The sequence below is a fragment of the Lissotriton vulgaris genome, chromosome 7 (genome assembly GCF_964263255.1).
Source record: "Lissotriton vulgaris chromosome 7, aLisVul1.2, whole genome shotgun sequence".
NCBI lineage: Eukaryota > Metazoa > Chordata > Amphibia > Caudata > Salamandridae > Lissotriton > Lissotriton vulgaris.
In genome coordinates this window covers 1,681,259,746-1,681,280,440 of record NC_141695.1, presented here as the reverse complement: position 1 = coordinate 1,681,280,440, position 20,695 = coordinate 1,681,259,746, and the positions used below count along the sequence as shown (strand labels likewise).

The following is a 20,695-nucleotide window of genomic DNA, read 5'->3' as shown; positions in this document are numbered from 1 at the left end:
CAGTAAAAAAGCTTTTTGACCCATTGTTATTTTTGATTTACAAGGTAACATTTTCATCTTTTGTTTTTTCCTTAAGACTTTCTTTCTATGACTTCACTTTTGTGTTTCTCCTCTACACACTTTCTCCGCGTTGAGTTAACCTTTTCCAAAATGGCGCCCGCTTTTTTCTGCATACCCCAGTCCGTTATCAGTGTTGAGTATTTTCTTCATCATAGCATACGGTCATGCGCGGTTGTTTCATGCAGTCGGCTGTACACACTGTGCGAGTTACCCGAACACGTAGGAGATAGGAACCCGGCATCTGAACCCAGGTGTTACATGTGAGGTGAGCACCCGGTTAACTGTTTAGAGGTTGTTTGATTTGGTAGATTAGTGGCTTAGGGTCGCGGAACCCAATGTTGAGCGCTTGTGTTTTGATACATTCACAGGAGGAGGGCGAGGACCGGGTGTTCTGGAGTACCTTGTTTAAAGCAAAGCGAATAGACTGGTCAAGGTAAGAGTGAGTCCCCGAGAACTCTGATAACCAGCGGTGTCACGACACCATTGAAGCGTTTTTTTCAGTTGCAGTTTTTTTGAGTCCGTTTATCATTTACTTTCTTACAGCATAGGACCCCCCTGTTTCATTGCGACTTCAGCGAGTTTGGTTTCTCTTTTCATTTTCACACACACTGTGGTGTAGGTGAAGGGTATTTTGAGTAGTGATGTTACCAGAACAATTTTGCAATGAATTGTACAATATTGAAGAGAGTGATGTTCTGTATAGTCTGATGAGTTTATTAATTGAGAATTATATTCAGTTCACAGGCCCCCGACGAAGAGCTCATTCTAGCTCGAAATGCATTGGGCATAAAAGACAAGTCGCCAAAGTCCAGATTTGGATCATCTTATGTTTAGATCTTGTGTTAAAATGGGACAATATTTTTGATTATTATTGTAAAATGTGATGATTTATTTCTTGTTGAAACATGTGGATAAATACATTTATTTTGAAACTTCACAAGCGTTAAAGTATTTATAAAAGCGCAGCGGTGTTCCGCAAACAGCAACAGTGCGCAGAGATTAAGTGTTGTATACACTTAAGATAAGGTTTACAGAGTCAGGCACGGTCAGGACATACGTGCCACCTCAGCAGCACGCTTGGAGTAGATATGAGGAAAGTTCAAACGAGTTGAGATTTTCTGAGCGAAGAAACTGAGTGCTCCTCTCACCTTTAATTCATTTTAATACAAGTTTCACCATTGCCAATCTACAGCATAAAAGCAAACTGAAATATCTGACTGTTTGAGACAGCTGGCAAGCTACAGAAAAAGCACATGATGTCGTCCTGCATTGGTGTTCTAAACAATGATTATGCTGCCAATCAGCAAATTACTCATGTTCTCTACTCTAAAAAAGTGTATGTGCAGAACAGCTTTCTGGGGAGTTGGAGAACGTTTCAGGAGTTTAAGGTTGCTTGCTGAAATCGTAGTTAGAGGTCAGATTCTGTACAAATCCAGACACAGATCCACTTTAAACTCAAGAGTCACACTGTATAATGCAGCACACAATCACACTTATTCCCTTCAAATTATCTCTTTGCTGTGTCTGAGCCATGCCACACAGCAGAAAAATTAATCATACATAACTTTTCTCAATGTACATCCATGTCTACATGACCTCATCAAGCCATACTTTTATTACTCAATAAAAGTTATCCAAGGTATCATGCAAAGAGTCAGAGTACTGCAAATTAAAAAACCACTGCACTACATTTTATTTTTAAATCAACAATGATGTGTTGTTGCATTCCCCTTCTCATTCCTGAACCCTGTAATGGAAATACAGTGTGTAAAATAAAAACAGACCTGAAAGGCCAGAGCTAGAATGCTTCTGGCGGCCGGCACATCTCCAGCCAACCATTTCGATTTGGCACCCATCAACCACAAGACTTCTGCTTTGGGGCAATGAGCCACAGCTCTCTGTAGGAGAGCCTCCAAGGATTCCCTAAAACGAGAAGAACAAAGTGAGTAAGTATATTCTTGTTCTTGCACTCTTACCAAGTTTCTTACTTGCATGGCAATTGTTTTTATAAGCAGACTTTAAGTAACCTTTTACCATTTCATGTAGAGCTTTGAATAAACTAAATTATAATTTACTCAGAATTGTTGAGTAGTAGGCCCCACTTCTCACAAATGCACCTCTTTCACTACTCCCAATTACAGAGAGATCCTTATTTCGAGGCATTAAAAAGGACAACAGAGCTGCACAGACTATCACCAACATTCAGATGGGAGTGTGCACAAAATGGAGGTCACTTCCTGTTATGAGCCACGGTAAAGAGATCCATAAATGGGCATATCAATCTGGAGAAGATTGATGCCAATCTCTTCAGGATGTAATTTCCACTTGTGGTCCTACAAGGAGAGGTGACTCAGAGCATGGTCCCTCACGTTGAGCAACCTTGAAAGGTGTGCAGCCACCAGAAAAATCACCTAATGCTGAGCCGACCATCAGAGGAAAATCGTTTCCCAACACATGTCCCCAACTCCACGCCACTCTGCCTTTTGACATAGTGGACAGTGTGATGGTGGTATTTTCAGTAAGAATATGAATTCTCCCCCCCCCCCTAGTTGGAAGGTAGGGCAGAGGTCACTGTAAGGCAGAACCCCAGTGACTCCAACTTGCCCCTCCCTCTCAATTTACAGAAGTTGGTGGTTCAGGGTGAGGGTTTTGGGAGAGCTATTGAAGGAGAAGAGCCAGTGGAGTATGGTGGGACAGGATCCCCAGTCCATAATCTCTTATCGACACAATACTTTTTTGCAAGTGTCTGGGTGGCAGTCAGGTCAGTCAGAGTGAGGAAGGAGTTAGCCCTTGCTCACACCCATCCTTTGTTATGACAGATCAGACTTAATTTCACTTCAATTTCATACTCTCAATCTTTTCGGTAAATGTGTACTTTTGAAAGACCACATTCCCCCAACATCTATTTAGCAAAGTGTTTCTTTATGGCATGGTCATCCCCATTTTTTGCTTGGTATTTGATTTAGAGTGGAAGCGCACTGAGTTCTTGCTACTCAGGTCCCCAGTACCAATCACTTTCCCAAAACTGCTATTGGTTCCACAATTAGCAATGACTTCATACCCTCGATAAGTGCCTAGTGAATGGTACCCCAGGTACCTAGGGCTTGAGGTACTGAAGAGGGTCCCTATGGCTGCAGCACAAATTGTGCCAACCTACAGAACACCTCAACAAACTCATAAAAGACTGTCATTGTAGGCTGTGTATTTTGGTGCAGACAAAAGTGAAAACACAACGTGAGACACATCCCTGTGTGCCACGTCCCATAACGCTGCATGTAATATTTGTAAGTTACACCTACAGCAGGTCTTACAGTCTTAAGGCAGGGTGCCTTATATTACATGTGAGGACATATCTACATGAGTAGATATACCCCTGTGCTGGGCAGTTCCATTACCATCAGCGCAAGTGAACAGGGAAGCCATTTTAAAGCGTGTGCTGGACACTGGTGAAAAAGAGTTCCCCATCTACATGATGGCTTCATTGAAATTAGGGAAGTTTGCTATCAAACATCTCATATTTATAAACCCACATTGATGCCAGAGATAGATTTATTAATACATGCACACAGAGGGCCCCTTAGAGGTGCTCCGTGACACCTACCATACCAACTACTGGTGTGCTGACTGTTTGGTTTTCGACCGCCTGTCACCAGATAACGAGTTTCTGACACCCAAGGGTGAGGGCCTTTGCTCTCAGGAGGGAAGAAATCAAGCCTGCTCGGGCTCCCACAGCATGACCTGCAGATTAGCATTCCGTGGCAGGGGATCTTTTAAGAGCCTAGTCTTTGGTTTGCAAATCTGGCTTCTCTCACAGGGGAGGAAGCTGATCCCCTTTGTCCAGAGCCATTTGGCACCAGGACAGGCAAAAAATTTAGCAAGTCAGATACTCATGTCCACCCTCAGGCTAGTTCCACCCCTAAGGTGGACTACCTGAAGTGGGGGCGACTTTTTAAAGTTAGCCATCTCGGTGACGGTTCTTTGCGACTCGCTATTTGCGTGTCGCAATTAAGGAATGCGTAGGAATCGCAAAATATTTGCTGAAACCTACATATATTGCATTTTGCGGGTCTATAATAGCGGATCAGTAAAATTTGTTATTATAGACTCGCAAAATGTGACCTTGATACATATGGCCCTAGATCTCTTGAAGGTGCGCTCAGTCCATTGGGGCTAGTACGGGCTATCTCGCCACCTTGCGTCACGGCGAAGGAAGGACAATGCTAAGCTGTGCTAGTGCATTGAAGGGTCATCTGACATATTTTGCAGCAGCTACTCGTTGTACTAGTGCAGGGATTTGCATTTGTAGAGGCAGCCTGTTGACCCTGCTCATGGTGCCCTAGACTTTCTCGTGCTTGGTTTTATTACTCGAAACTGTGCCAAGTGGCTCACAGCATGTTGTCTTGCCCAGGAGCTGGTGCCAAGGCAGAATATGAGTAGAATTAAGATCTCAGTTGGTGTTGCCGCCTCCACAGTGCAGGCAGTGGGACTACAAACCTGGCTGCATGCCAAAGTAAACAAACAGAACTGTTCCAACACAGTTGCAGCAATTTTCCTAGGTGCAAAAGATTCAAACACTGAAAACATGTATAATGTGTTTAGAAATAACAAACGTGCTAGATAGTCCTGTAAAACACTGAACAAAGCTGCCTGGTACAAGCGGCTGAGGCATTTCAGTTCTGCCCTGCAGGTAGGTGCACTGCTTTCCCACTCAGAGACAAGTCTATCCTTGCAAGATTGCACTGAGGGCAGCAGTATGCGAGGACTGTGCATTGTGGTACAATTCTACCTCACCTGGGCCTGCAGAAGCACAGTGCCCAATTGCGTAGCAAGGATGCCATGGGTTTTATGTTGGTATAGGAAAGCCCCATACCCTGTTGGGGGCTGTGGAGGTTGGGTTCGGTAGGCGTTAGTACCTGCTGCCCCAATTGTAGCAACCCCCTTTGTTTGGATGTTGCACCTATTTATGTGCAAATAAGCACCAAAGCGGAATTACAATTTGGGAAGAACTGCTGATGATATAATGAGTTACAAACGGTGGGCGCCTTTTTTCACCCTGCATGTTTGTAAATCCATCACCAAGGGTACTATTGCTTGTAATTATGTTTAAAATAAATGATCAGCGAGTGGGCTAGAAAGAATGGCAAAAGTTCTTCCTATTGCTCCAGCATATTTCATTACGTCTTTCAGTAATGAAAAATCGGTTAAATTCAAGCAAATTGGTGGTGGTCGTGTTTACACCATATCTTGGGAGTATATTCTTCCTGCGAGGTCTGATACTCCTCTAGGGAGAGCAGTAAGTTAAGTGTTTCTTTGCAGGGTGATGTCCTTGGGATGTTCCACTCCATGCTACAGTTTTAGGTCGAGGCATGCTGTATTCAGTAGGGACTTGAAGCTCCGCCCATATTTTTCATTGTCCATGTAAATCGTTGCTTTTCATTGGTCAATAGGCTTCGTAGCCCTCCTTAGTACAGTCTTGTCTCATTTTGTAACCTCCCATGGCTACCCCCCTGTTATGTGTGTTGTTACTCGGTAGGCTCTAATTACAGCCTCCAACCACTATTTTCTCAAATAGCTTTGTCCTGCCTGGATACGCTCTCTCAACGCGTTTTTTTATAGCACAGGCGATGAACGCATTTGCAATGCAATAGGTCTCGCATTTGCGAGAGTTTAAGCTATTGGCATTGTAAATGACAATGTCTTTTCTTTATCTGTTTTAAAAACAACACATAAATAAAAGGCATTGTCTTTTACAATGCCAACAGTTCAAACTCCCATAAATGCGATACCTCAATGCGGAACACTAGTGTGTCGCACTTCACCCGAACACAGGCAGCTGGACAATCACATCGATTCCATAGTGTTCAGCAGCAAGGTGCGATTGTCTCCACCGTGGCTCACAATTAGATTTGTTTCATCTTTTTCAAATAATCCAAGTCTCTTATTCAGTCCTTGGACCGTGTCTGTGGTTTATAAGGTAAACAGATGCTTGCCTCCTAGTTTCTCCGATTCCACTTTGGGACTAACCATTCCCTGCAGTTGGCTTCCATCTCTGGCATGTAACTATGCCCTGATGATGATCCCGGTATTCCATGTATGGGATCGAAACGTTGTCGACTCTTTGACACCTTGATACTATAATATGTATCATTGAATTGTGCTATGGTGTTTGCCTTTATTTATGCTTGCCAATTTAATGATTCTTTTTCCAAGCATTAAGAAATGCCTGAGCCCTTGTTCTTTTTCTTGTTGCAGAGTTTGTTTTTCCACTTTATTGATCCGGTCTGAATTCACACAATATTAAAAGTATTCTTGTCCGGCTGGACAGCGCAATATAGATCTCACTGTATGTCTATATGTACTGCTTCTCCCTTATCCTTCCTGTGAGGGACCACTGTTTATATAACGTATCTTCTAAGAAGTGCACATTCATTTACAGGTTAAACTGAACTCAACAGTTCAAATCAAGATACAGGAAGAAAACCAGGAGATCCTAGCACTGTCTGGGGCAAGGACAACACCCTGAATGCATTTGCAAAATATTTGCAGTAGAAGCAAGAATTTGTATGACGCCAACACTATAGACAATGTTATCCTTATGGAGTGAGCTTGGTGAACTCGAAGGACTTGTGCATGTTCCGATTTACCATCCAGCTGATAAAGTCTCAATTGATTGGAGGTACCGTAGTAACTCTGCTATAAAATGTCTGCAACTCTGGTTCAATGGTCTCAACTTTTGGTACAACAATGGACAAAACAGTAGGCAGACACTCCAGCTGCTGAGTATCTTATAAAATAGAGGAAAAAAATCTTCTAAACAACAATGCATCACCAAAACACACTCAAGCAAGATCGATGGTGACGTTATTGGAGTGGTAAGTACCTCATGTGTCAAGTTTGATAGGCTACCAGGGATCCAATGACCACTATCCAGTTGGGTCACAGTTCTGCCAGCACCCATAAGGACATGACTCGGGAGTAGTAAACTTCAGAGACATGTATTCCATAATTGGCAAGTCACAGTAAACATTTTCTTGTAGAGGTGACCCCTAAGGAAACATGGGTCACCAATTCACCCCAAACTATTACAGCTCCAAATTAGGAACTGGACTTCAGGATTGGAGGGGCAACACAGACTTTGAACTGTCATATCTGTGGAACATTATGAGCTAGAAAGAATGCTTAAGTGACTCAATGAAGATGCTGACTCAGATAATTAAACTAGACAGGATGCAGAAGGTGTGTAGATGTTTCATCTTCATATCCCTGTTAAACTAGAACAGGGAAGATATGGGTAGAGACAGTACGATGCAGACTCAAATGTGTTGATACAGCAAAGCCTCCATGCAACTTCATGACTCCTATGCCTGTCTATGGTCTTGGTTTGGAATCCAAGGCCAGCTGGGACTTTATAGTGGTCTTGGTTCCCCGAGTCATCATCCACACATTTTCAGTCAGGTGATCCGTGTGCAAATTTTCCAGGGGCCTGGCAGCTTCTTCTTTTATAGAACAGTTTAGCTCACCACTGCTTACAAGTTACAACCACCAGCACGGTTTCTGCTCCTGACGCACAAGTTACTTACCTTCCGTAACGATATATCTGTAAGAAACAGTAGTTAGTATTAGATTCCTTACCTTAGAATATCCCCAGGCGTCAGACTGGATCCGGAAACTTTTGCGTAGCAGTACTCCTGCGCGTCGGTAGGCGTCGTCTGCAGCTCCGCGTCAGTCGTCGGCGCCGGGATGACGTCGCCGGAGTACTTAGACGCCGCCCTCGCGCGCTGACGTCAGTTCTTATACACAGCTTTTCCGCGCCAGAAACGCAGAGCCATAATAAAAACCAACACTGGTGCCATGAAACTAGGGCCCTTAACCCCTTCCATGCTGGTGACGAACCCCAGCCGTCATGCACTACAGTGCTCGTGTGCTGATGACGGCTGGGGTTCGTCATGGCCCGCCCGTGTTCTGCCGGCGGCCGCACACGGGGAAAATCGCGGCCGCACGGAAGGGGTTAAAAGGGATGACCTTAACCCTAGATATCGGTTCGCAGAACGGGGAGGATGGTGGGGCGGTAAGGAATCTAATACTAACTACTGTTTCTTACAGATATATCGTTACCGAAGGTAAGTAACTTGTGCATCTGAAAGAAACAGGTTAGTATTAGATTCCTTACCTTAGAATAGATACCCCAGCAATACCAACCCCGGTGGTGAGTCTGCGAACCAATAATCACACCAGAAAGTCCTGGAGGATGGAACGGCCAAAGAAGCCATCCCTCCGGACTTGGCTGTCCAGGCAGTAGTGTCTTGCGAACGTGTGCAGCGAGGCCCACGTAGCTGCCTGACAGATGTCCTGCAAGGGGACTCCCCGACCCAGGGCAGTAGTAGCCACTGTGGCCCGAGTGGAATGGGCCCGCAGCCCAACAGGAGACTCCTTCTTAGCTAAAGAGTAGCATGCCTTGATACACAAGACAACCCACCGAGAGATGGTCCGTTTGTGCACCGCCCGTCCCTTCTTAGCGCCCACGTAACCAACAAAGATTTGGTCATCCACCCGGAACTGGTGTGTGCGATCCAAATAGAATGAGAGCGCACGTTTTGGGTCCAGACGGTAGAGCCGCTCTTCCTCTTTAGAGGGATGCAGAGGCGGAAAGAAGGTGGGTAAGGTGATGGACTGCCCGATGTGGAAGGCTGTGACTATCTTGGGCAGGAAAGAGGGTCTTGTCAGCAACACAACCTTGTCCGGATGGACAGAAAGGAAGGGAGGCTTGGATGAAAGAGCCTGGAGCTCACTCACTCTCCTGGCAGAGGTGATGGCAACCAAGAAAGCAGTCTTAAGGGTAAGAAGACGGAGAGGACAGTTTTGAAGTGGCTCGAAGGGAGCGCACATCAGACAAGTAAGTACAAGGTTCAAGTCTCACTGAGGCATCACAAAAGGAACAGGGGGGAACATATGATTGATGCCCTTTAAGAATCTGTTAACAACTGGGGACTTGAACAAAGAAGGCTGATCAGGCGGAAAGGGCAGAAAGCTAGCCCTTGATAGTGCCCAGAGCAGAGCCCTGCTGGGCAAGAGAAAGAAGGAAGAGGAGAACCTCAAAAAGAGGGTCAGAAAGGGGATCCACAGCCTTTGCTGTGCACCATGCCACAAACTTGTTCCACCTGCAGGCGTATACCGACTTTGTGGAGGGACGCCTGGCTGCCAGAATTACATCACAAACTTCAGGAGGCAAGTCAAATGGCCTCAACTGTTGCCGCTCAATCTCAAAGCATGGAGGTGGGGACTGGACAGGTTCGGGTGGAGGACCGTCTCCTGCTGCTGCGACAGAAGGTCCTCCTGAAGAGGCAGACAAATCGGGGGATCGATAGACATACTGAGTAGCTCAGGATACCAGTATCTTCGTGCCCAGTCCGGAGCCACAAGGATAACTTCGGCCCGGTTGCCCCTGATCATCTTCAGCACTCTGGGCAGAAGTGGTATAGGCGGAAAGGCGTACAACAGACCGCGGGTCCACTCACGACGAAAAGCGGCTCTGAGCGAGTGCCGCCTTGGAAATTCCAACGTGCAGAACTGATGACATTGCGCGTTCTCTTCTGTGGTGAATAGATCTAACCAAGGCTCTCCCCGCTGCTGAAAGAGGCCTTGCGCCACGTCCGAGTTCAGACGCAATTCGTGATCCATCATGCACCGACGGCGGAGTTCGTCCGCCCTGGCGTTCAGGGAACCTGCCAGGTGTTGAACCACCAGGGTCACGCCCTGATGTTCCAGCCACTGCCAGAGGCGCAGAGCCTCCTGGTAAAGTGTCCACGACCCCACCCTGCCATGTTTGTTGCAGTACCACATGGCGGTGTTGTTGTCCGTGAACACCTGCACTACACTCCCCCGGACAGAGGGTAGGAATACCTTCATTGCAAGCCGGATCGCCCGCAGCTCCAGAAGGTTGATGTGGAGCCGGTACTCCGCCGGAGACCAGAGGCCTCTGATCTCCGCCTCTCCCATGTGGCCTCCCCAGCCCTGGAGGGACGCGTCCGTCACAACTACGTGCTCGGGTTGGGGTAGGGAGAGGGATCTGCCACTGACCCAATCGCTGTCCGTGAGCCACCACTGCTACCACTTGCAGTGCCCTCCGAGATCAAGACATGGTCGGACAGGTTGCCCTGATGCTGGGCCCACTGAAACTTCAGGTCCCACTGCAGAGCCCGCATCCGCCACCTGGCGTGATGCACCAGAAGGATGCAGGAGGCCATCAGCACCAGAAGCCGCAGTGTCAACCTGACCGAGACTCGGGATAACGGCTGAAAGATCGGAATCAGAGCCTGAATATCCCGAACCCTCTGTTCGAAGGGTTAAACCCGAAACTGCGCCGAGTCCAGAACCGCTCCGATGAAGAGGAGCTTCCGAGAGGGACACAGGTGTAACTTCGGCACATTGATGGAGAACCCCACCAGGTGCAGGAGGTCGACTCTAGTCTGGAGGTGGCTGACGACTGTCTGGGGCGAGCCCGCCTTCAACAACCAGTCGTCGAGGTAGGGGAAGACTGAAACCCCTAACCTACGCAGATGAGCTGCGACCACCGCCATCACTTTCGTGAACACCCGTGGGGTGTTGGTAAGGCCAAAGGGGAGCACGGTAAACTGAAAGTGTTCGTGGCCTTCTGTGAACCGCAGGTAACGCCGGTGGGCCGGTAGGACGGGGATATGAAAATAAGCGTCCTGCCAGTCCAACGCTACCATCCAGTCTCCTGGGTCCAGGGCAGTTACCTGAGCTAGTTTCAGCATCTTGAACTTCTCCTGCCGGAGGAAGCCGTTGACGTTCCGTAGGTCCAAGATAGGGCGTAGGCCCCCTTTGCCCCTCTTGGGTACCAGAAAGTAGTGGGAGTAACAACCACCCCCTACTTCTGGCCCAGGAACGCGCTCGATGGCCCCCTTGGCCAAGAGGGCCATAACTTCCTCTCGTAGAAGTGTCAAGTGATTCCCCGACACGCTTTGGTATCGCAGTGGCATGGCTGGAGGGGTCGCCTCGAAGGGGCGGGAGTAGCCCCTTCGGACGATTTGCAGCACCCACCTGTCCGATGTGACAGTGCGCCAGTGGAGGTGGTGATGGCGAACCCTGCCCCCCACTGGCGTCACATGTGCCTGAAAGCTCGGACTAGGAGGGTTTTGAGGCGGATGCTGCGGGGGCGGGTGTGGACTGGCCTCGCCGTTGTCCCCGACCGCCGCCACGGCGGTTTCCACGTCCGCCACCGCGCCTGACGGTAGTCTGCGGCCCGTGGCTGGCAGGACGTGTGGGGGTGCCCCTTCCTTGGCCACGAAAGGAGCGAAAGGCAGCAGTTTGCTGTCGCGGGGCCTAGAGGCCCAAGGACTTGGCCGTAGCCCTGGAGTCCTTAAAGCGCTCAAGCGCATGGTCTGCCTTGTCGCCAAAGAGGCGACGGCCATCAAACGGCATGTCCATAAGGGTGTTCTGGACATCAGCCGAAAAGTTGGCGGACCTCAACCAGGCAAGGCGACGAATCGCCACCGTCGTTGCCATCGCTCTGCCCAGTGAGTCTGTGGTATCCAGTCCACACCGGATGGAGTACCGTGCTGCATCTCGACCCTCCGCAAGGGCTTGGGTGAGTTTAGTCTAGACCTCCGCCGGACATTGTGGCAGCACGTCCGCGACCGTGTCCCACAGAGAGTGGGTATAATGGCCCAAGAGGCACGCAGTGTTGACTGACCGCAGCCCTAAGCTTAGGGAGGAGAATACCTTCTTTCCGTATTGCTCGTACCTCTTGGATTCCCGATCGGGGGAGCCATCGGGGATGCGGTCTGGGAATTAGAGGCCTGGATGACCAGGCTCTCAGGGGTGGGATGGGTGGACAGGAAGCAAGGGTCGCCCGGAGCCGGGCGGTGGCGTCTGGCCACATTCCTATCTACAGGCTGACCTGTAGCAGGCTTGGACCAAGTGCCCAGAAGAACGTCAGACAAGGCCTCATTAAACGGCAGCAGAGGCTCGGCCGAGCTTGCCTGCGGTTTAAGGACCTCAGTGAGGAGGTTAGTCCTCACGGCCGCGACGGGGAGCTCCTGGTCGCCCGCGTCAGTACCACACTATAGGCAGCCCCCTCCTCCGTAGCCACGGTAGGAGGGGAGACAAAACCAGTGACCGGCGAGGTGTCCAGACCACTGGCCTCCCCTAGCTCACCTGTCCAGTCCTGATAAGACTGACACTCCCGTGCCAGAGGGTCCTCAGACCCCTCCTAATCCCCCTCGCCACCCATCTACTGAGACTCAGGACCAAAGGATTGGGCCAGGTCATAGAAGTAGAAATCTCCTAGCGGAGTCGGATACGGCGTCGAGCGGTGCCGGACCCGAATTGAGGGAGGGATCAGGGACGGCGCCGATCGGAGGCGGCGCCGGGGGAGACACCCTGGGGGCCGGTGCCGACGAGGTCGTGAGGTCGACCGTCGACGACCCGGATCCGGACCCGAATCCTGCGGCGCCGAAGTCACCGGCGGCGTCGGGCCGAAGCACCCGACGGCGTCGGAGCCGAAGCGCCCGACCAGCTGGGACCCCCCAGTCGGGGCCGCTGGGCCCAAAGGCGCCGCGGAGCCCGACGGAGGAGTGAGCGACCTCATGGCCGTGAGGAAGGCCTCGGTCTCCTCTGGCTCGCGTTCTGCCCAGGGACCGACGGGTATGAAGCAGGCCGCTATGCCCGCGGCTCCGGCGGAGCGGCTGAGGCGGTGTCGTCCGAATCCCCGGCCGCGACATGCGAGCGTCGGGGGGAGTCGGAAGAGAGATGACGTCTCTTCGACTTCTTGTGCTCACCCGAGGACTTGAAGCCCGAAGACAGAGGACGACTCCCGGAGCTATGGTGGCTCCGACCCCGCGACCGGTCCCTCGACCTCCTCGCGGACCCGGACCTCGAGCAGCGGGGGCCAATTGCCAGAGCTCGAGTCGCTTGCGGGACCGCTCCCGCCTAGCTTTAGGCGTCAGGGCTCGAAAGTCGGAGCAGGCCTTGTCGTTGTGGTCGAGGCCCAGGCAATGAAGACACCGGCGGTGGGGGTCGGTAACCGTCAGTCGCAGTCGGCGCAGGGTTTAAACCCGGGCATCCCTACCGGCACCGTCGGAGACGTTAGACTTCGAAAAGGATCAAAGCATAGTCAAAAATTGAATAAGGGGTACCACTTTTTCCGGATCTGCGCTAGCTGGCGTGGAAAAAAGAAGAACTGACGTCAGCGCGCGAGGGCTGCGGCTAAGTACTCCGGTGACATCATCAGGGCGCCAACTACGCCGACGACGGACGCAGAGCCACAGATGACGCCTACCGACACGCAGGGGTACTGCTACGCAAAAGTTTCCGGATCCAGTCTGACCCCTTGGGATATTCTAAGGGAAGGAATCTAATACTAGCCTGTTTCTTTCAGATAATGTTTGTACCTTACAAGTGAGATGTCGGGTCTCCTCAAAGTGAGGATTATTTATTTTTTACTTATTTATTTTGAAAGTTTTATATAGCGCGAACAAGATCTTTGCAGATATCAGAGCGCTTTACAGGGGCACGGGGGTGATGGAGTAATAGAATGTAATAGTTGAGGTAGTTAGGTACAAGGTGCATAGTTACATAGGTAGGTCAAAAAACAGGAGGTAGGTCATAGTTGAGGTAGTGTCTGTACAAGGTGCATAGTCAAACAGTTGCGCCAATAATATAAAAGTACAAAAGTAAGCATATACTTGTTTAAGCGTGCTTAAAGTGTTTTTGGAGATAACATAAAGGTGGGCATAGTTGAGGTAGGCGAGTGCAGGATGTATAGTCACACAGGTGCATCAGTAGTACAAAAGTAGGGATAGTTGAGGTGGTGTAGGTACAGTGTGCAAAGTCAGACAGGTGCGTCAACAATATATCAAAATACAAAGAGGGAACGTATACAATCAAATAAGTCATAATACAAGTAGTACAAGTAGACCAAGGGGTCAGGCAGGTATTACGGAGCGGATTCATGAGAAATACAGAATAATAGATCATGTGTATTTAGCCATGAGGATCGCTTTTACTTCTTTCTTAAACAGTTTGTTGGAGGAGATGAGCCTGGTTTCAGGAGGGAGTGAGTTCCAAATCCTGGGTGCCATTCCTGAAAAGGAGCGTTTATAGGTTTTTTCCTTCCGGAATCTTCGAGGCTTCAGCAGAAGATTGTTTGTGCTTTTAGTAGTTCTAGAGCCACCCGAGATTGTCAGCTTTTGAGTGAGGTAGGCGGGTGAGTTCATGTGTACAGCCTTGTGAGTCATGCAGGCGATTTTCAGATGTATTTTAGCTTCAAAAGGTAGCCAGTTCAGGGATTTAAAGTCAGGGGAAATATGCAAGTGTTTTTTTGAGCCAGTGATGAGTCTCGCTGCAGCGTTAAGGGACGCTCTTAGGGGTGCCGTTGTAGTTAGGGGGAGCCCGCAGAGGGCGGTGCTTCCGTATTCTATGTGCGGGATGACTATAGATTGTACTGCAGTTTGGAAGTCTTTGGCTGGAATGAAGGGTTTAAGTTTTCTCAAGGTTTTGATTTGGAAGTTCGCTCCTTTGGTTGCCTTGCTGATGTGCTGCTGCATGTTGAGATTGGCGTTAAGTGTTATGCCTAAAGATTTTGCTGAGCCTACGACGGTAGGTTGTACATTTAGAGCCGTTAAGTGCTTAAGCCATGTTTGAGCCGTAGAGATTTTTGCGGGAGGTGAGATCAGGAGGAACTCAGTCTTCAGGGCATTGAGTTTGAGGTGATTCTCGGCAAGCCAGGATTGGGTGTTTCTGATCGTGGTGTTCAGAAGCATGATGTCCTTGGGGGATTGTATTTTGAGATAAAGTTGGGTGTCGTCTGCATACATGTGAAAGTGAACATTGGATGTCTGTAGCAAAGTAGTGAGAGGTTCCATAACTAGGTTGAACAGTGTTGGGGAGAGGGAGGATCCTTGCGGGACGCCTAGCGATACAGGTACCGGAGAGGACATCAGGTTGTTGCTTTGGAATCTTTGTGACCGGTTGTGTAGAAAGGAGGTGAACCACTTGAGAACAGTCCCCGATATGCCCATTCTTGTGTTGAACAGTTCGAGTAAGTTCTCATGTTTAACTGTGTCGAATGCTGAGGAGAGATCCAGAAGGATGAGGAGGCAGGTATCGTTTTGGTCTAGGATTTGGAGGGCGTCGTCCACTATGTGAGTCATGGCTGTTTCGGTACTGTGCCCTGCACGGAAGCCTGATTGATGAGCGTTGAGGAGATCAAACTTGTCTATGTGTTTAGTCAGTTGTAGCTGTACGCATTTTTCCAACAGTTTAGCGAGGGTGAGAATATTTGTAATAGGGCGGTAGTTGTTTAGATCAGTGGGGTCTGCTGTTGTTTTTTTTAGAAGAGGTGTGACTTGTCCGACTTTGAGGGCGTCAGGGATGGATCCTTGTTGAAGAGAGCTATTGATAATTTTAGTCCAGAGTGGAAGGAGCAAAGGGGTAAAGTCTTTTACAGCGTTTGCAGGAAGGGGGTCAGTGAGGTGATTGGATGGTTTCAGGGTGCTGAGCAATCTGCCAATTTCTTCTTCGGAGTAGGTGCCAAAGGATGACCATGTAGCATTGTTCTTTGGTTCAGGCGCTGCTGTGTGTTGGGGGTTGGAGTAAAGGATTGCGTCATTGAGGAGATCGCTTCTTATGTTGTCGGTTTTTTGGTTAAAGAAAGCAGAGAAGTCTTCACAGGAAGGTGTAACGCCCATGGTGCTGATTGTCTGGGGTTGTTCTTTGGATTGTGTTCTGATTAACGCAAACAATTTCCTTGGGCGGTTTTTTGCTTGGACGAGCTGGAGGCTGAAGAAATCTCTTTTTGAGCGTTTTATTTTCCTGAAGTAGGCGTTTCTCTGTTTCTTCAGGCTTTTTAGGTGCAGTGCAGAGGGGGCTGACCTCCAAGTGCGCTCTGCCATTCGCATGGCCCGTCTATCCTCATTGAGGCTCCCGTCATACCATGGGTTGGAGATCTTGGACGAGACTCTTTTCAGTTGCATGGGTGCAGCCTCATTGATTATTGTGGACATAGCATTTAGATAGTGGTCAGTCAGGAGTTGCACGTCCGTAGCGCCGGACGGGGGAAGTAGGAGATTGCAGCTGTTAGGCGGTAAGGAGTTTGGGTTGAGTTTCTTCTTGTCCCTTTTCCAGACTTTGGGCTTAGAGGGTTGCACTGGGTTAAATTTAATTTTTTCATTGATAAGGAAGGAGACAATATGATGATCTGACCAGTCACAAGGTTGGATTGACTCAAGTTGAATAGCGTCCTCTTTGGAGATGATAAGGTCGAGGATGGAACCTTTCTCATGGGTCGGGCTATTGCATATTTGGGTGAGATCAAGGGCGTTGAGGAAGCTTTTGAGGCTATTTACCACTGTGTCACTGCTGTCATTCCAATGGAGATTGTAGTCGCCAAGGAAAATTTGGGTGTTTTGCCGTCCTGAATTGGTTGATATTGTGTCCATGAGTTGTTGGCAGAAGGAGAGCTTGTCCCCAGGTGGGTGGTATATGATGTGAAGTGAGCAGACCGGTTTGCTTTAGCTGATGACATCAAGGCAGAGGTATTCACAGGAAGTAAGAGAGGGGGCGGGCGCTTTAGTAACGGAGAGGTTGCTTCTGTAAATACAGGCAATTCCACCGCCTGTCTTTTTGGGCCTGTCAAGTCTAATGATACAGTAGTTGGGGGGGACTAGGATATCCAAGATAGGTGAAGAAGAATCAGACAACCATGTTTGTCAGAATGGCCAGATCCAGTTCCTGAGACATGATGAGGTCGGCGACCCCCGCGGAATGTCTTTGGGCCGATCTGCAATTGAGAAGTATGCATTTGAGGCTAGGGGCGCAGAGGGTGGAGGAAGGTTCTATAGTGATGGGCACATTAGTGAGGTTGTTGTGGACGGCGCCTCTGTTGTTATCCTTTTGGTGCCTGAGGGGGTTAGAGATAATCGTTGGGATGGACAGGTGGTTGGTGGCTAGGCGATTTTGGGGAGCCGGGATGTAAGATTGGAGAAGGGCGTGTGTGTCATGGTCTGAGATCGTATTGGTAGTGCGTCTGGGGCGATTGGTGGTATTGCGAGAGGGGATAGAGGTCCAGTGTGGGGAGAGTTGTGTGATAAGGAGAGTAGGCGGTGAGGAGGAAGTGTTGTTAGGTGTAGAGGGTGTATTACGATTGGTGGTAATGCGATTGCGATTGGTATTGTGATTGTTGGTATTGCGAGAGGGGATAGAGGTCCGATGTGGGGAGTGTTGTGTGGTAAGGCGAGTAGGAGGCGCGGGGGAAGTGTTATTAGGTGTAAAGGTGGTGGTGGGAGGGGGGTGTCTGGGGTGTGTGAAGAGCAACTCTTTGATGGAGTGTAGCTCTTCTTTCAATTGGAGGAGGGTGGACATAATCATGTCCAGCGTGGTGTTGGGCGCGGAGTTGGGGAGGGGTACAGGCGGTGAACAGGCGAATAGGTTGCTGGAGACGGGTGGGAATCGGGGTGAGGAGGTGGAGCTGGTGAAGGGGTTGGAAGTGTTGGTAAATCCAACACTGGAATCGGTGTAGGTTTATCAATCCGAGATGTTTGATCCCCATCTTTAGTGAAGCAATTTTGTAGCCGGGGAACTGGTTTTCACCCGTATTTAGCACATGTTTTAAATGGCTTCCCTGGTGACTTGTACTGGCAGTAATAGGACTGTCCAGCACAGGGGCATATCTGCTCATGCAGGTATGCCCTCGCATGCAATATTCAGCACCCTGCCTTAGGGCTGTTAGGACTGCTGTAGGAGTGACTTAAAATATTACCTGCAATGGGAAGGGACATGGCACAGGAATGTGTGACATGTCTTTTTTCCACTTTTGTCTGCACCAAGACATACAGCCTGCAATGGCAGCCTTGCATGTGCTAGGTGAGGGATCCCTTAGAGTAACACAATTTGTGGTGCAGCCCTTAGGGGCCCTCAGTAGTACCTCAGACCCTAGGTACCAGGGGTGCCACTTACTAAAGGTGCTAAAGGTTTTGCCAATTGGGAGAAACAATTGAGAGTTTTGGAAAAAGAGTTCTGGCACTGAGGACCTGGTTAGCAGGAACCCAATGCACTTCCAATCGAAATCACATCAGTTACCAGGTAAAAAGTGTTGGTAACTATGTCAAAATGGGTTAAGTTCCTACAGAAGGGTTGAAATTCAATCTCAGGTATCATATGTGAAGTTGACTACAACAGTACTTGCACTGAACATCACGTGCTCTCCACATCCTTATTCTGCTCGCCTTAATCCTGTTTATCGTGTTTTTTTTATGATGTACTAATGAATGAACAACAAAAGAAGAACCTTGCTCAGAAATCCATCCTGAAGATTCTTAAGTTCTTTTATTATCTTATCGAAAGATTGAATAAGGAAAAACACACCCTTTTTGAGGTGCAGGCAAAAATGAACAGGACCGAAAATAGGAGAATGTATACAGAGTCTTCATAAACAATGCACAGACCAGACAGGCATAAAGGACACTGTCTGTATCATTCCATGCATCCACTTAACTCTATTTCAATAATATGCATGACATGCTATTTTTTACTCCAATAATGTGCAATTGAATGTATTTGTAAAGCGTGGTTATCCAAAAACAGTGACAGACATATTCATTCCAAAAATTACAAAGCAGTGCAGTGTAGTGTCACAAAAAGCTCAGTACATAGTGCTTGAAAAACATACCTGGTGCCGTGGTTCTTCTCAAAGTATGCTGCTCTCAACCACACACTTTTTTTACTTGGAAAAACTTGCAGGGAATGGGCATAAATGGCTCGAGCACACTCAAGGGCACTGTGGGACACGCACTGCAAAAGTACAAAGGGGGCTGTTAAAACTCAATGTGGAGCAGGGCTCGATTGATTATCTAAGCATTCACTGCAAGATCAGCAATATGGTCAGACAAGAGCAGCTCTGCCCATTTAGAGCCTTTGTTATATTTAATGGTGTTCACCCAATATGTTTAACTGGAGTTGGGTTATCCTCATACTGTCAATGATGGTATATACATTCCTGTTGCCACCCTAATCCTCATATCTTCCTAATTGCACTGAATGTATCATTCAAAAATTGATGTGAAGCTCAATTATAATGTTTTCACAATATGGAATGACTATACAGCATTTACAACCAGACCAACCCTCACTCATTTCATCACTTACCCATGTTTTCTTTCCCCCATGACAGTTGCACTAAATGGTCCAAAATATTTGTAACCTTCAGCTCTCAAGGCGAATTTGGCATAGTTGTCTACCGGAGTAATGTGTAGGGATCAAATGCTTCCTACACAATACTGCAGTCCTCTGTTTTCACATCCAAACACATTATCCGCTTTGTTGACTGTCATAAAAATCCTGTAACTCAATTATCATTTGCTTACTCTTCCAACACCATCATTATTTTCCTTGCAGCAAATCTGTCAGACACTAGCAGAATTGTATTCTTGAACGGTTCCCTTCTTAGTTCAGCAGTTCCCTTGTTAATATTGATATAATCAATATCTATATGCACAATGATACACTTGCATACACAAACGAAATTGCATCACTATTAGCAAGTTTTCCCGATGTAAACTCCCCATCAACACCGATTCAGAAGTATGTGGTCTCATAGGCTCTGCGACCTAAGCCTGGGTTACTGATTGACAGGCCACAGGTGGGGGTGGCACGTAGCTGGCAGAAATATGCGCAAACAAGAAACTTCGGTAAATCCCCCAGATTAACACAGCAACACCACACTAGTCCACAGAAAATGACCCAATCAAGCACATTTGACCGGAGGGGTGCGCATGTTTCCAAAACACCATAAAGCCATATGCCACATGAAGTAAGGAACACATAGCCAATCAGGGAACAGACAGCAGAGTAAATGCAGTGAACACGCACCCCTCATGCCGGACATCTGGACACGATACCTACTGGCACCCATTGTGCCCACGCAAGGTCAAGGCCCACCTGCATTTATTATCAGGGGCATTATTTACGACTACCCAGACGAGCCCTGCTTTCTTTTACAAAAAAGGATCGTTGGGAGCGCTGTATGATACCCAGAGAAGTGTATCAAAAATTGTTCAAATCGATTGTATTTGGAGACAGTCTTCAGACCCGCTTCTGTAACTGTGCTCCCGGCCAAAGTGTTACATTAAACCAACTGTTCCTGTTTTGCCAAACTCATCTTGTCTTTTGTTTTTCAAGGTAAATTCATCTTCAAGCAACATTTTGGCGAGCCAGCCATGAGAGATTGGTACCTCGGATCCGACTGCAGCCGAATGAAAGGGGCCCACCCGGAAGGATTCACATTCGCGCAGAAAGGAAGGTGAGGGGACACAACAATTTATTTGAAGTTCTGCTGAATCGCGTGGTGGAAGTCTGTCCTTTACTCGCTGTCAGAGGGTAAGAGACCACTTCTGATCCTTAGTCCCCAGCATTTGGCATATCGCAAACTAAGGAGCAGAGCAAAAATTTCTCTAGAGTGTCTTTCCACTGACAAAATCTGGCATATTACCTATTTAATGTGTCCGAACTGAGTGGTCGTAAGGCAGCCTTTTAGGCGTTCCCGCGGAAAGCAATCTTTTTTCGATAGCACGCTAGGAAAGATGAAAATTGGTTGTCACTTGGAACGCTGGACGTGAAA

General features: G+C 48.3%; 1 protein-coding gene across 1 annotated transcript in view; it reads right to left on the bottom strand.

Moving 5' to 3' along the window:
* PRPF6 (pre-mRNA processing factor 6) overlaps window positions 1-20,695 on the bottom strand; it is a 214,455-nt gene that overhangs the window by 75,250 nt on the left and 118,510 nt on the right. The window contains exons 13-14 of the mRNA XM_086932789.1: window positions 18,749-18,870; window positions 1,845-1,983 (exon numbers count right to left, since the gene is read on the bottom strand). Coding sequence (XP_086788915.1) covers window positions 1,845-1,983; window positions 18,749-18,870 — 261 coding nt within the window. The remainder of the gene's footprint in view (window positions 1-1,844; window positions 1,984-18,748; window positions 18,871-20,695) is intronic.